The sequence below is a fragment of the Lithobates pipiens genome, unplaced genomic scaffold (genome assembly GCF_037356315.1).
Source record: "Lithobates pipiens isolate NorthernLeopardFrog02 unplaced genomic scaffold, aLitPip1_a1.2 Scaffold_13, whole genome shotgun sequence".
NCBI lineage: Eukaryota > Metazoa > Chordata > Amphibia > Anura > Ranidae > Lithobates > Lithobates pipiens.
In genome coordinates, this window is record NW_027507718.1 from 124,177,064 (window position 1) to 124,193,563 (window position 16,500).

At 44.2% G+C, this 16,500-nt stretch overlaps 1 protein-coding gene across 2 annotated transcripts in view; it reads left to right on the top strand.

The window, feature by feature from the left end:
• Positions 1-16,500, top strand: part of SIN3B (SIN3 transcription regulator family member B) — a 126,206-nt gene that overhangs the window by 25,597 nt on the left and 84,109 nt on the right. For both annotated transcript variants that reach the window (XM_077475511.1, XM_077475512.1), the window contains one exon: positions 7,073-7,179. In XM_077475511.1, coding sequence (XP_077331637.1) covers positions 7,073-7,179 — 107 coding nt within the window. The remainder of the gene's footprint in view (positions 1-7,072; positions 7,180-16,500) is intronic.

Consider the following 16,500-nt stretch of genomic DNA (forward strand, 5'->3'; position numbering starts at 1 on the left):
AGTTCTGTTTCTCTCACAGATCCGCTTGTGAAAATCTTGTTAAAGGGGCACACATGACTGGCTAGTCCTGATCACCTTTCCACAGTATTTCCCTCTACAGGCACCCTGGCACTGGACAGGTTTCCTGCCCCCACCCTGGAAGTCCTGACTACAATGACAGTTAGTAACATTCTCCAGGAGATGCCTTCATCCCACCCCCCCCTCCCAGGCAGTATGTGCTTCTGCGTACTGTTAATGTGGGGATACGTGGTGTTTCAACTACGGGGAAGAATTCTACTCTACCATCCAAATGATGCAGCCGGGCTTTTCACTGTTGCACCATCCCATGCCAGAGAATAAAGCGGCAGCTGCCATGTTGCTACGGGTTGCATTGCCACTAGATGCATAATTTCTTCCCATGCCTGTTGTAACTACTGGGCACACAAAGGGATGCCTTTTGCGTCTGGGCATTCTGCCAGCTGTACAGGGATTGGTGTCTGGCCTTTATGCAGGCCCTTTTTGACATTTTGGGGCTGTGGGTTTCTTTCTGGGAATACCTTCCTCTGTTAGTGACTCTACTGTCCATCTTGTTGTCCTGCTTAGTGTCAGGCACCCTTTTCTTCTTTAACTGCTTTTACTTTATTTGCCTGTCCATCTGTGAACCCTGCTTTTGGATGTACCGGTGGTAAAGATCCACAAATTTTTGGCAGCGAAAGTAGGATTTGTGTTCTCATTTTAAAATGCTTTTTCTCTTGCGTTCACCGACTGACACAGCTCCTCTCTTAGACCATTGGGTTGTTACGCTACCTTCAGGGGAGGAATAGGCATAACATGTTAACATGTAATCTAAAAACTAGAACTTTCTAGTTCTGCCCAAGGGTCCCTTAGATAACACCCCCACAGCCTGCCTTGCAGCTTCAGTTTATTTTTTTTCTACCTAGGAACCCTGCGGGCCCATCGGTCAGTGTATATTTTTTTTTTGCTGAAGTGTGTTTTTTTTTTTTTTTTTTTTTTGCGCAAGATCAAAGATCCTGTGTTCTGCTATCAACAGTCGGCTGGGTGACAGGCCGGTTACTTTATCCTTGTAGTCTCCCCAGCCTGGCCAGCGTGCAGACCAGAGCTCCGCGCTGGATCAACCATGACATGCCTCAGCTCCAGAGGCGGTCAGTGAGTGTAAATGCTCCGGGGCACACATATGACCGGGCTACTGATATCTGCGTCACAGTGTGCCGGACCAGCAGCCACCCCTTACTGATCGGAGAGTGGGTCTGTGATGGAATGTCTCCCAGCTCTTCAGGACTGCTAAGTACAGCTCTTCCTGCCTCGGTGGGGCTGAGCAGCTGGGCATTCCCTAGGAGGTCGCTACGGAGGTCCCTCACCTCCCTCTCTTCTCTCCCTGTCCCTATCTTCCCTGTAGGTGTTGCTGCATGGGCTGCTGAGTGGTGTGTGTGCCATATACAGGGGCTCTCACCTGGGGGGGGGACTGAGCTGGGGTCTCCTATGCATCTGGGAGCTGACACAGGCACTACTAGCTGGACAGCGCAGAACCAGTCAGGGTGGCGAGTCCTGCGGGAAAGAGCCCCTCAGCCAACAACAGTTAGGAGGGTGGGACCATCGCTGTCCTAAGTCCCCAACAAATGGCAGACAGGATACGGTCAGCGTGGCTTCAGAAACTGGTGTTTCTTCCCCCGAAATCCAGGCAATTGCAACCGATTCACCTGCAGAGACACCGCAGTGCCTCTGGACGCCTTGTCGGCGGTCCTTAATTAGTTCATAGCCAAGATGGAGGCGGTGTGTGGGCGCAAAGGTGGTAAACGCCCCCTGCCCTTCCTAGGCCTCCGGGGGAGAGCTCTGACGCAGACTCTTTCCCTGCTGAGGCTGGTGACCCCTGCTCTGTTTCAGACGGCGCTGACCAGGACCGATCGGACAGTGAGGATGAGTCCCCATCTTGGTCCATACGCAACAAAGCGCTTGTTGGAGCACTTATCACAGCTGTGCGTGATACTCTGAAGATTCAGGAGCCAGCAGATCCCTCAGCTGATGTAGCGGTCCCTTTTGGGTCCCATAAGCCAGCCCATTCACCTAAGGTGTTTCCGTATCAGACTTATTTAGATAAGTTCATATACAAGGAATGGGGTCGACCACAACAGACCTTTCGGTCCCCAAATACATGGCGGTGCGTTACCCCTTTGAGGAGAGCCTTCTCAAAAAGTGGTCGGCTATCTGGTCGTGGACCCCCCAGTATCCAGGTTAAACGGCATTGGTGGTTCAGTGGTGGAATTCTCGTCTGCCACGCGGGAGGCCCGGGTTCGTTTCCCGGCCAATGCACCAAAGTAACCACGATCCCGGTAGAAGGGACCACTGCCTTTAAGGACCCCACAGACAGGAATGCCGAGGCAGTGGCTCGTTCCTTGTTTACGGTTGTGGGGTCAACTATGCGACCAGCGCTGGCATCCGCACTTGTGTCTCAGACACTAACCGAGTGGGCAAAACTTTTGCACCATGAATTGGGAGAGCAACAGGCTTCTCCTGTCTGCGTGGAACTAGCAGACCAACTAGTACAAGGCCTTAAGTACATTTGTGACGCAGCCCTGGATACCCTTCCTCTCTTATCCAGGGCTTCAGTGTCAGCAGTGGTGCTGAGGCGCCTGATTTGGCTTAAATGCTTGTCTGCTGACCAGGCATCCAAAAAATTCCTGACGGATCTTCCCTTCCTTGGCGACCGGCTCTTTGGAGCCTCATTGGGTGACATTATTAAAAATGCCACAGGTGGTAAGAGTACACTACTCCTCCCACAGGTCAGGAAGGCTAAGGAGCCACGCTGTAGGCAAGGGCCCTCATTCTCCGCTCACAAGCAGCTTTTTCGTCCGCCCGGGGCTTTGACCAATCGTCCCCAGCCCGACAGGACAACCTCTGAAGGACCAAAGCGTCCCTGGAACCGCAAGCCTGCGAGCAAAAGTGCTACCGCATGAAGGTTTGCCCCCGCCCGCAACATGGGTGGGGGGTCGCCTTCGGGAGTTTGCAGCCCAGTGGGCCTCTTGGCTGTCCGACCAATGGGTCTGCGATCTGATTTCCTCCGGCTACAAGATAGCCAGAGGAAATCGGGAAATCTTGGCCGCAAAATAGATTCTTCACTTCCAGCATACCCGTACTCCCGGCTCGCCGGGAGGCCCTATTAGGGTCGGTAAGGGACCTGCTGAGTCGCGGGGTGATAGTACCTGTTTCCAGGGGTTTTACTCAAACCTGTTTGGACGTACCCCTTCCTTTTTGGGGACTACAATCTTGGACTTGAAAGCCCTCAATTGTTTTGTAAAAGTTCAGAGGTTCAGAATGGAATCAGTTCACTCAGTAGTCGCTGCACTCCATCAAGGGGACTCCCTGGTGTCCTTGGACATCCAAGATGCGTACCTGCACACATACCCTTATGCCACCGGCATCAGAGGTTTCTGCGATTTGCAGTCCGGGAAGCCCACTACCAGTTTGTGGCTCTCCCTTTTGGTTTGGCATCAGCCCCCCGAGTCCTTACCAAGGTATTGGCTCCTGTTTTGGCATTGCTGCGACAACGTGGGATTGCGATCGTGGGATATCTAGACGATCTCCTCCTGAGAACATCTTCCACCACAGAGTTTGAGGAGGATGTGGTGATCACCATGCAGACCCTGCAGGAATTTGGGTGGCTGTTGAACCTAAAGAAGTCGGTGATTGTACTGACTCAGCATTTTGGAGTACCTAGGCTTACTGCTGGACTCCATGAAAGTGAGTGTTTCTCCCTTCAGACAAGCTGCCTACTCTGATCCGCGGTAAAATTGTTGATGAACCGCAGGTGGTGGTCGCTACGCTTCTGCATGGGAGTCATGGTGTCCTCCTTCAAGACGGTACCATATGCTCAGTTTCACCCCAGAGTCCTGCAGAAGGAGATTTTGACAAAATGGGACAAATCTCCGTTATCCCTGGATCGGCAGATTCAGGTTAGCCAGTTAGTCAGAGATTCCCTGCTCTGGTGGCTCAGACCCCCAACACTTCGGTCCGGGAAGTCATTCCTACCTCTGAAATGGACAGTGATCACAACGGACGCCAGGCAAACTGACTGGGGTGGAGTAATGGGAGTTCAGTCGACCCAGGGCCTCTGGTCGGTGGAGGAATCCAAGTTGCCGATCAATCTGCTCGAGCTGAGAGCGATCAGGCTATGCCTCTCCACATGGTTGATAAAACTTCGAGGGCGTCCGATCAGGATCCAGTCAGACAACGCCATGGCAGTGGCATATGTCAATCACCAAGAAGGAACAAGCCCGGCCACCACACGGGAGGTCGCTCACATCTTTCAGTGGGTAGAGCGAACCATTTACATCCTGGGAGTGGAGAACTGGCAGGCGGACTACCTAAGTCGCCAGATGCTGAACCCAGGGGAATGGGTGTTGCATCCAGAGGTGTTCAGGCTACTGTGCCTGCATTGGGGCACACTAGACGTGGATCTTCTGGCCTCCCGTCTCAATCGCAAGGTGCCGAGATTCGTGTCCAGGGCGAGATCCTTGGGCAGACGCGCTGGTGGTTTCATGGGATCAGTACCAGCTGATCTATGCCTTTCATCTGCTAAAACTGCTAGCACGTCTTCTCCGCAGAATGGAGGCCGAGGGAATCCCAGTAATACTGATTGCCCCAGATTGGCCCTAGCATCCTTGGTACACAGGCCTAGTGCGCCTGGTGGCGGACGCCCCATGGCGACTGCCGTTACGAGAGGACCTTCTGTCTCGAGGTCCGATTCTCCATCCTGCTTTACCATCGCTGGTTTTAACGGCATGGCTATTGAGCCAGGTGTTCAGGAATCAGGGTCTTTCGGACTCGGTGATTCCAACTATGCTGAGAACATGGAAATCTTCTTCTCGGAAGCTATATTATCGTACCTGGAAGGCCTTCATCTCCATGTGTGAAGAGAAAGAATGGCATCAGCGCTCCTTTTCCATATCCAGGATCCTGCTGTTTCTACAGCAAGGAGTAGACCAGAAATTGGCTTTAAGCACCATTAAAGGACAAGTATCAGCTTTGGCTGTCTTTTTTTTTTTTTTTTTTTTTTTTTTCAGAGACTCCTGGCATTTCACTCTCTAGTGAGCACTTTTGTTCAAGGAGTCCGACATGTAGTTCCTCTGTTGCGTCCACAGATACCCCCGTGGGATCTGAACCTGGTGTTATCGGCGCTTTAAAAACCGCCATTTGAAAATATCAGAGAGATCCCTCTGTTGACTCTTTCCCAGAAAGTGGTCTTTCTAGTGGCCATTACTTCGGCCAGGAGGGTTTCAGAACTGGCGGCATTGTCTTGCAAGTCTGGTTATCCGGTCATGGCCCACTCCACAAAGGCAATCGGAACATCTTGGGCCTTTCGACATCAAGAGTCCGTCACAAGGTAGATGTCGGTGCTTCAGCTGATGCCTGTTTTGCAGGCGGCTGTATAATTGCAATTGCACTTACATTTTTTTTCCTTTGGTAAAAACGCAGTACCTTTTTAAATAATGCACTGTTGCATTTACCGCAGTTCTGGTGCGGTTTGGAGGTAGGGCCTCTCAGTTAAGGAGCACCCTGTGTTTTTTACCCACAAAAAAAAAAAAAGTTTTGGTTATTCCCACACACTGTCATTTTTGTGGGTAAAGTTTTTATACTAGTTCCCACATGCCTTTTGTGGATGAAGTTTTATGCTGTTTTCCCACCCCTCATTTTGGCACTGCTTGAGGACGTCCCAATGGTCTGAGAGGAGCTGTGTCAGTTGGTGAACGTAAGAGAAAATAGGATTTTTTTTTTTTGTACTCGCCATAAAATACTTTTCTCTGTAGTTGACCGACTGACACAGCACCCGCCCCTCCTATTTTTCTCTAAGTTATACTGCTTGTTGACGTATTGAAGCTGCAAGGCAGGCTGTGGGGTTGTTACCTAAGGGACTGCCCCTTGGGTGGAACTAGAAAGTTCTAGTTTTTATATTACATGTTTAACATGTTATGCCTAGTCCTCTCCTGAAGGTGGTGTAACAACCCCATGGTCTAAGAGAGGAGCTGTGTCAGTCGGTGAACTACAAAGAAAATAAATTTACGGTGAGTACAAAAAAAATCTTAATCTTATTTTATCTTTTTTGCATTATGTGTCCGTTACTGTTTTTGGCCCCTTTCACACGGACGGCTGTTCTGATGCAGTTAAAAACATAATTTGTTCTTTGAAATTCAAGACTCTAGGCACTGCGATCAGCTGCATTTGGACAGTGCGATTACATGCGGTTGTGTTTAGCTGCGGTAGATCTACCTATGATGCATTTTGGTCCTTTGTATTTCAGACCATCTATTTCCATCTATATCCTTTTTTTTTTTTTTTCGCTGCTATCCACAGGTGAAATAGTACACTGTGTTTACCTGCGGTTATGTGCAGATAGCTGCACTAAATCGCTCCTGGACGCAGTCAATTCTATTTTTCTATCCGCACCAAACCGCATGTAACTAAATCGCAGCTAAACGCAGTGTGTGAATGGGGCCATAGGAAAGCATTGTGTGCTATTAGCTGCGGTAGAAAACTAGAAAATCCGCCGCTAAAGGCACAATTCGATCCGCCCATGTGAAAGGGGCCTTAGAGTTTATTTCGTCTCCTTTAACTGCTTGTTTACTGAGGCTTTGTTAGCATATGGGCGTTGGCTACCAGTAGAGGCCACTTCTAGACTGTATTTTTCAATTTATACTTGGTGCAGGTGGCACTATACCCCAGAGGTCAAGATCCACAGACCATTATCATAGTTGTGTCCATTAATAAATATGGACACAACTTTTTTTGTCCTTGCCCTCAAAATGTGGAAAGGGTACAATCTTACAGGCACGGTCTTTTGGATCTTCGCTATATCCTTCAATGAAGGCAGAGAGAAGCATTTTTTGATGAGAACAATCTTCTGTTTTTGTTACAGGAAATTAATGTTATACTTGCAGCCTGCTGTAAAAATCTGACAGTTTTATCCCCTCCCATTCTGACAGTGTTTTCGATGTAGTTGGCCTTTAGATGTGATTTACAGAAAGTAAAACATATTAAAATCTTGATTCTCATGTTTTTATTTTCTGCGCCTTGTTTTTAGGTAGAGGATGCCTTATCCTATCTGGATCAGGTAAAAATTCGTTTTGGCAGTGATCCAGCTACATACAATGGTTTTCTAGAGATAATGAAGGAGTTTAAATCTCAGAGGTAAGAAAGGCTGTGTTCGATGCGTTTTGCAAAACCTTTGGATTTTTTCTTCTGTGTTGCATTAGTAATAAGCAAATGTAAATAATGTCTATATTTTGATTATGTGCATGTATTGTGCTATTTAGTTTGATTTCATATTGTCCTTTTTCTATCTTTTTTGTTCTATAGCATGTACAAAAGACAAAAAAATAAATTATCTGTGCCTTGGACTGCTGAGGATTTGTTTGGGGAATGCTTGCTTTTTTACACAAAGGAGTTTGTGAAAATACATGACCTAGACCAAGTTATAGCGGGGAAAAAAAAACAATTCGGCTGGTTTCACTCGGGCATTGTGTGTGTGTGTGTGTGTGTGTGTGTGTGTGTGTGTGTGTGTGTGTGTGTGTGTTTTTTTTGTAAAAAAAACTAATTAGGATGTAAATTTTTACATCCGTTTTCATGTCCACTGATATCTGATTTTTACAAAAAAAAAAGTAATGACTTTAACCACTGTATATAGCTGTTTCCTAAAGAGGGGGCCAGGAAGCCCACCACTGTGTCCTTAACAACCAATGAGTCATCAGCTGACAGCTGAATGTAAAAAAAAAAGAGCAAGTTTTTGACAAGTCCTTTTTATTAGTAGCTCTGAGCGGTCTTCTCCCTCGACGCCACCGGTTACCTGCAAAAAAATAAAAACTAGTTCTATGGCTGTGTTCCTCCGTTGTGTTTTCGCTCTCCTCCTGTGACGTCACAATTGCGGGTTCTCAGAGTGATGTCATCTGATAGCCCATGCCCCATGGCTATATAACAAATGACAGACAGACAGTGGGAGACAACACATTGGAGAAAAACGGCCACAGAAAAAAAAGTGTCTTTTTTTCTTTTTGCGGGTAACCAGCGGCGAGGAAGAAAGCAGCAGGAGGAGACGGCAATGAGAGAGACGGCTGCGGGAGAAGACTGCTCAGAGCTATTAATAAAGGACTTCTCAAAAACTGGCTCTTGTGTGTTTTTTTTTTTTTTTTTTTTTTTACTTCTCGCTGCTTTTTTGGTGAATGGGTAGGGGTACTACCCATTCCCCATTCACATAGTGGGGTGGAGGGGGGGGGGAGCTGGGGCCCCACACCCACAGACCCTGAAACTACTGGCAAGGGTTGTTGGCTAGAGGCCCTTGTCCCCATCAACATGGGGGCAGGGTGCTTTAGGGTGTTGAGGGCATGCTGACTGGTATGATTTGGGGGCGGGGGTGGCGCTCGCTTGTCCGCTCCCTTTCCTGACCTGCCGGGCTGCATGCTTGGATAAGGGTCTGGTATGGATCTTGGTGGGGACCCCACACCACGTTGTTTCATGAGAAAATATATATAATATCTCTGATTACTCATCAGTTGTTAAAGGCACGGTGGCCGGCTTCCCGGCCCCCTCCTTAGCAACCAGTTGTATACACTGTGTTTTAATGAGTGGCTCACTCATTAAAAAAAAAATTGGTTGGGCTAAAAATGGATGTCAGCAGATCGGATGTAAGCGGATCATCCACTAAATCCTTTTCATCCGTTCTGGGGTTTTTTAATGGACGAACAATATTTTTCTTCAGTCTTAAACAGAGCTTAACAGAGATGGATGTTAGCAGATGATCACCCGATAATGTCCGCTATCCCATAGAGATACATGTATGTAAATTTTTTTCACCCATCAACGGTTGGAGGAAAAACTAACTTAGGAAAGCCTGTGTGAAAGGACCGTTAGTAAAGTAAAACCAAGTGCACTCAGACTTTGCCGCTGAGGGCAGAATCCTGCGTTTTTATGCTTGTGTTTTCAGAAAATCATCAAAACCTGTGAGGCACTCATGGCGGCATTTTTCTTAATAGCACCCCAAGTGCGATTTTTTTATTTTTTTTTTATTTTTATTTTTTTGTTACAAAAAAAAAAAAAAAAAAAAGACGTGACCTGCTGCCAAATGTGGTACTTTGAGCTTCTTTGGCATGTTTATTGCATATAAGGCAGCTCATTCAAGTGGATGGGCTGCCAAAGTCCCCTTTCACACGTGCAGACAGTATGTCCGTATTTCATCCATCCGTTTTCGGATGAAATACGGACATACATGCATCCCTATGGGATGTTCATCCATTGACACCCAATATCATCCATCCCCGCTATGGTCCGATTCTGCAGATGGAGGAAAATCCTATTTTTCTATCTATCTGCAGAGTGGATCGGATGAACACGGACAGACGGTCCATGTTCATCCGATTCCCCCATAGGGGAGATCAGAGATATGACAGGGCAGTCTCTGCAAGCGGCCACCTGGCCATTTATGTGCAGTGGCCGGGTGGGAAGTGGTTAAAGAAGCCTTTTGTGGGCTACAATTTCAGTGAAGCACAACACAAGCAGAAAGCACATTGAGACCTGTTTTGGAAGGAGGTCTCACGGCCCCTAACCTTCAAACTTATATTGCCTCTCAACTAGCCCCTACCCATTGGTGGTTCTACCCTGAAGCTAATACAGCTATGGCCCTGGAAGCTGCTATTCTGCCTACAAATTCCTGGTGTGAAGCTGGTTTCCCATCTGTTTTTGGAGAATACCTTTCGCTCCTTTGCGGATTTCCATAGAGAATTTTAACTTTTCCCACCATACCAAATACACACACACACACACACACACACACACACACACACACACACTGCCTTGCGAAAGTATTCGGCCCCCTTGAACTTTTCAACCTTTTGCCACATTTCAGGCTTCAAGCATAAAGATATAACATTTTTATTTTTGTGAAGAATCACCAACAAGTGGGACACAATTGTGAAGTGGAACGAAATCTATTGGATTTTTTAAACTTTTTTAACTAATAAAAAAATGGGGCATGCAAAATTATTCGGCCCCCTTAATACTTTGTAGAGCTACCTTTTTGCTGCGATTACAGCTGCAAGTCGCTTGGGGTATGTCTCTATCAGTTTTGCACACCGAGAGACTGAAATTCTTGTCCATTCTTCCTTGCAAAACAGCTCGAGCTCAGTGAGGTTGGATGGAGAGTGTTTTCAGCTCTTTCCACAGATTCTCGATTGAATTCAGGTCTGGACTTTGACTTGGCCATTCTAACACCTGGATACGTTTATTTGTGAACCATTCCTTTGTAGATTTTGCTGTATGTTTGGGATCATTGTCTTGTTGGAAGATAAATCTCTGTCCCAGTTTCAGGTCTTTTGCAGACTCCAACAGGTTTTCATCCAGAATGGTCCTGTATTTGGCTGCATCCATCTTCCCCTCAATTTTAACCATCTTCCCTGTCCCTGCTGAAGAAAAGCAGGCCCAAACCATGATGTTGCCACCACCATGTTTGACATTGGGGATGGTGTGTTGAGGGTGATGAGCTGTGTTGCTTTTACGCCAAACATATCGTTTTGCATTGTGGGCAAAAAGTTCGATCTTGGTTTCATCTGATCAGAGCACCTTCTTCCACATGTTTGGTGTGTCTCCCAGGTGGCTTGTGGCAAACTTTAGACGAGACTTTTTATGGATATCTTTGAGAAATGGCTTTCTTCTTGCCACTCTTCCATAAAGGCCAGATTTGTGCAGTGTACGACTGATTGTTGTCCTATGGACAGACTCTCCCATCTCAGCTGTAGTTCTCTGCAGTTCATCCAGGGTGATCATGGGCCTCTTGGCTGCATCTCTGATCAGTCTTCTCCTTGTCTGAGCTGAAAGTTTAGAGGGACGGCCAGGTCTTGGTAGATTTGCAGTGGTCTGATACTCCTTCCATTTCAAAATGATCGCTTGCACAGTGCTCCTTGGGATGTTTAAAGCTTGGGAAATCTTTTTGTATCCAAATCCGGCTTTAAACTTCTCCACAACAGTATTACGGACCTGCCTGGTGTGTTCCTTGGTCTTCATGATGCTCTCTGAGAATAAAAATAAAGGAAAAAACCGCGCTCGACAACGGTGGGAAGTAAGAGAGGATAGTAATAACAGTGGCTACGGCTAAATACTAGTTATATCATTAGGTTGCTGCCACCCACAAAAGAAAGAAACTCCAAAAGGTGTTTCCTCCAAAAAATAAAACAATATGATAACCAGGGTGATTGGCGCTACCTACAAGTAAAACTCCTTATATGTATGTATATCAATATATAATTCTGAATATATCATGTATTCATCTAGAAGAATATATATATAATAAAGGGAGGCATAACCCCCAAAAAACTACCAATCTGCAATTTGAAATTCACAAGCTACTCAGAATTCCCAAAAAAACAACAAAGTTCCTACTAAAGATATGTTCCTGGGATTAACAAATAATTCCAATAAGCAACAGAAAAGGAAAAAACGAAACCAGACAACAAACTAGAAACCAAAAAGAATTTTTTGTATCTGTATCGCTAAGAGACAGTATTCCCTAAAATCGCATAAATGCCGAAGTGTGGTTTGAGTAGGCAAATTCCCAGTAAGAGGCGTATGTAAATGTGCTAGTGAGCTTATAATCCCAAACATGCAAACTGTAAGTGTAAACGCTAATATAGATACATATGCAAGAATTTTTTGCCTAAAGTCGCATTATCGCCAAGATGTGCAAAAAACCAAATATAAGGTGTATATAAATGTGCTTAATAAAATTAAAATTCACAATACAAAATTCAGATTATACAACCTATGCATGCAATATGCTAATATAAGCATATATATATGGAAAAACAAAAATATATTAATAGTATGGTATATAAGTATATAAAAAATTATATCAAAAAATATATATCAAAAAAGTGCAGCTGAAAAAACAAAGGGCAAAAAAATGTGTACAAAAAAGAAGAAAGAATATATATATAAAAAAATATATATATATAAAAAAGCAAAGGGTCTCTTAAAAAAACAGTAAATAACAAAAAATACAAAAATAGTGTCCAAATTCCCAAAAAATCTCTTCAACAGTGCAATTATAAAAAGTTCAAAAGATGTGACTAAAGTGCTCCTCGTGCAATCTCCAACGTGACTTCTGTGTTCCCCCACAAGATCCCCCACTCACCAGAAGAATAAACCCCTGCAGGGGTAATTCGCCTTGGAATCAAAGTCTACCGATAATCAGCTCTTCATTCGCATCCAGAGAGAGTTTTTTCAGTTCCTGCTGATGTCCGGCTCATCAATCGCAACCAAGGGGGAGATTTCCTCATAGGAAAAAAGTTGTAGTCTCCATAGTGTGATTTGTATAAAAAATCAATTTATTGCCACAAAAATATAAACAAATAAAAACATAAAAAATGATAAAACAGAAAAGACAATTCTCATATGTTGAGACAAGATGTGGAACCACAGTCCATTAAAAAACCTTTCCAGCCTCCATATATGAATGATAACGTTCCAGGAAAAAGATAAAAAATCCTAGAACAGGGCTGAGAGAAAGGTAATAACCATACGCTAATGGTGCTTTATCCCAGATAACACAAAGGACTAGACACCAAAAAATATATATAATGGTGATGTCCCAGGATATAACCTGTTGTCTAGAGTCACTCCAGTGTTTGTAAGTCCCCCAGGGATAGAGCCCTTCTAGCGCGAAAAAATAACAATAATAATCCGAACGTGGAAACCGCCCGGTGGACACGCAGCTACGGCTTGCACTCCAACTGCGCTCCAACGAACGGAACTGACGTAATAGGCGTAACTCCGTCGAACGCGTTTCGTGATTGACGTCTTCAGCGGCGGGGACCGCCGCTGAAGACGTCAATGACGAAACGCGTTCGACGGAGTTACGCCTATTACGTCAGTTCCGTTCGTTGGAGCGCAGTTGGAGTGCAAGCCGTAGCTGCGTGTCCACCGGGCGGTTTCCACGTTCGGATTATTATTGTTATTTTTTCGCGCTAGAAGGGCTCTATCCCTGGGGGACTTACAAACACTGGAGTGACTCTAGACAACAGGTTATATCCTGGGACATCACCATTATATATATTTTTTGGTGTCTAGTCCTTTGTGTTATCTGGGATAAAGCACCATTAGCGTATGGTTATTACCTTTCTCTCAGCCCTGTTCTAGGATTTTTTATCTTTTTCCTGGAACGTTATCATTCATATATGGAGGCTGGAAAGGTTTTTTAATGGACTGTGGTTCCACATCTTGTCTCAACATATGAGAATTGTCTTTTCTGTTTTATCATTTTTTATGTTTTTATTTGTTTATATTTTTGTGGCAATAAATTGATTTTTTATACAAATCACACTATGGAGACTACAACTTTTTTCCTATGAGGAAATCTCCCCCTTGGTTGCGATTGATGAGCCGGACATCAGCAGGAACTGAAAAAACTCTCTCTGGATGCGAATGAAGAGCTGATTATCGGTAGACTTTGATTCCAAGGCGAATTACCCCTGCAGGGGTTTATTCTTCTGGTGAGTGGGGGATCTTGTGGGGGAACACAGAAGTCACGTTGGAGATTGCACGAGGAGCACTTTAGTCACATCTTTTGAACTTTTTATAATTGCACTGTTGAAGAGATTTTTTGGGAATTTGGACACTATTTTTGTATTTTTTGTTATTTACTGTTTTTTTAAGAGACCCTTTGCTTTTTTATATATATATATTTTTTTATATATATATTCTTTCTTCTTTTTTGTACACATTTTTTTGCCCTTTGTTTTTTCAGCTGCACTTTTTTGATATATATTTTTTGATATAATTTTTTATATACTTATATACCATACTATTAATATATTTTTGTTTTTCCATATATATATGCTTATATTAGCATATTGCATGCATAGGTTGTATAATCTGAATTTTGTATTGTGAATTTTAATTTTATTAAGCACATTTATATACACCTTATATTTGGTTTTTTGCACATCTTGGCGATAATGCGACTTTAGGCAAAAAATTCTTGCATATGTATCTATATTAGCGTTTACACTTACAGTTTGCATGTTTGGGATTATAAGCTCACTAGCACATTTACATACGCCTCTTACTGGGAATTTGCCTACTCAAACCACACTTCGGCATTTATGCGATTTTAGGGAATACTGTCTCTTAGCGATACAGATACAAAAAATTCTTTTTGGTTTCTAGTTTGTTGTCTGGTTTCGTTTTTTCCTTTTCTGTTGCTTATTGGAATTATTTGTTAATCCCAGGAACATATCTTTAGTAGGAACTTTGTTGTTTTTTTGGGAATTCTGAGTAGCTTGTGAATTTCAAATTGCAGATTGGTAGTTTTTTGGGGGTTATGCCTCCCTTTATTATATATATATTCTTCTAGATGAATACATGATATATTCAGAATTATATATTGATATACATACATATAAGGAGTTTTACTTGTAGGTAGCGCCAATCACCCTGGTTATCATATTGTTTTATGATGCTCTCTGCGCTTTCAACAGAACCCTGAGACTATCACAGAGCAGGTGCATTTATACAGAGACTTGATTACACACAGGTGGATTCTATTTATCACCATCAGTCATTTAGGACAACATTGGATCATTCAGAGATCCTCGCTGAACTTCTGGAGTGAGTTTGCTGCACTGAAGGGGCCGAATAATTTTGCACGCACCACTTTTCAGTTTTTTATTTGCTAAAAAAGTTTAAAATATCCAATAGATTTCATCCACTTCACAATTGTGTCCCACTTGTTGGTGATTCTTCACAAAAAATTAAAATTTTATATCTTTTATGTTTGAAGCCTGAAATGTGGCAAAAGGTTGAAAAGTTCAAGGGGGCTCTCGCAAGGCACTGTGTATGTATATGTGTATATGTATATGTATATGTATATATATATATATATATATATATATATATATATATATATATATATATAATGGGGAAAAACAGGCAAGAAGCGCATACATATTATTACATATATCCAACGTGTCACTGATATCAGAAGGGTGTACAGTGAGTAAAGTACAGAAATTTCAAAAACCGAAGTCTCGAGTAACAGCGTATGTAGAAGAGGACAAGAACGTAAAGGGTGATAACCGGTGCCAACCGTATGGGTCTTCCAGACCTCTGGCTACACTCCTAGTGAGGGGCAAACTACTCATCTGGCAACCTAGATTCAAGGTTCCTTACATGCAGGTGTCGGGGTCTCATAACCAACGATCCCATATTTTGTCATACTTGGTCGGGCATTCTCTGTTAATATACATAACCTTTGTATATGGTAAATTATTATTGACCTCCGCCTTCCACTCCACCAGCCTGGGGGGTATGGGACGCATCCAATTCCGGGCAATAACCTTCCGCACTGAGAACCATGTCTCATGCAGGAACATCTTTGTGTATTTGTCTGTGGTACCTGGAAGCACCTCAAGTAAGCATTGTTTTGGGTCCAATGTGACCGGAGAGCCCATGTAATCATGTAGAAAGGTGACAACTTGCGCCCAAAGGCCTTGTATTTTGAGACACGACCATATTAAATGAAAAAATTTACCCACCTCCTTCCCACACATCTGACAGAGGGTAGATTGAGAGCTTCTATATCTGGCAACCCGCAGGGGGTGAGATATGCCTGGTGGATAATATAAATTTGAGTCAGTCCGTCAGTGAGTTTGGGTGAGACAGCCTTACAGGATTCCAAAGACTCCTTCCATTCCACATCCTCCAGAGGGCCTATCACCCTTTCTCAAGTAGGTTTGAGTTTGTATGCCAATTTGGTGGAAACTGGGGGGTAGTAAGCATGTCGTAGAAGGACGAGGTTAATTTACGGGGATCAGAGCCCTTGATTATGGCCATAAGTGCATTAGGGGTAGACAGCGGATTCCGAAAACTGAGCCCGAGCAGCATGTCTCATCTGTAAAAATCGAAAGAGCATGGATCTGGGAAGTGAAAATTCTTCTCTAAGCGTGGCATAGGTTTTAAAGTTTCCGTTGACAAACAATTGGTGCATATAGAGAATACCATAAGTAAACCAAAGGTCTGTATCGGGAAGTCTTAGAAATTCCGACAAAGTTTTATTGTACCACAATGAAGTATAATCATTATAGAGTGGTATCCCTAGCTTGGCAGAAGCTAAGTGCCAAATGCGTCTGTAATGGTATAGCCAGGTCTGTCTGTTGTCCCCCTGACCCGCACCGCTAGAGCCCATCGCCAGCGCGTAAATTGAGTCTCCAGTGCGTCGAGCCCATTTCGGGCAGAGCAGTTGGAGAAACCGCTTCCTGTCCGTCTTGTCAATATGATACAGTTGGGATAATTGTGATGCGATATAATAGAGATTAAAATCGGGAAGGGCAGTACCCCCCAGGTCCGTGTGGGCTTTTAAGCGCCTGCCAAGCTAATTTGTGTCTGTTGGTTCCCCACACAGGGTTTGAGCAGGGCCTCAAGGGATTTAAAATGCTTCAGGGGTAAGTACACCGGGGAGTGCCAGAGGAT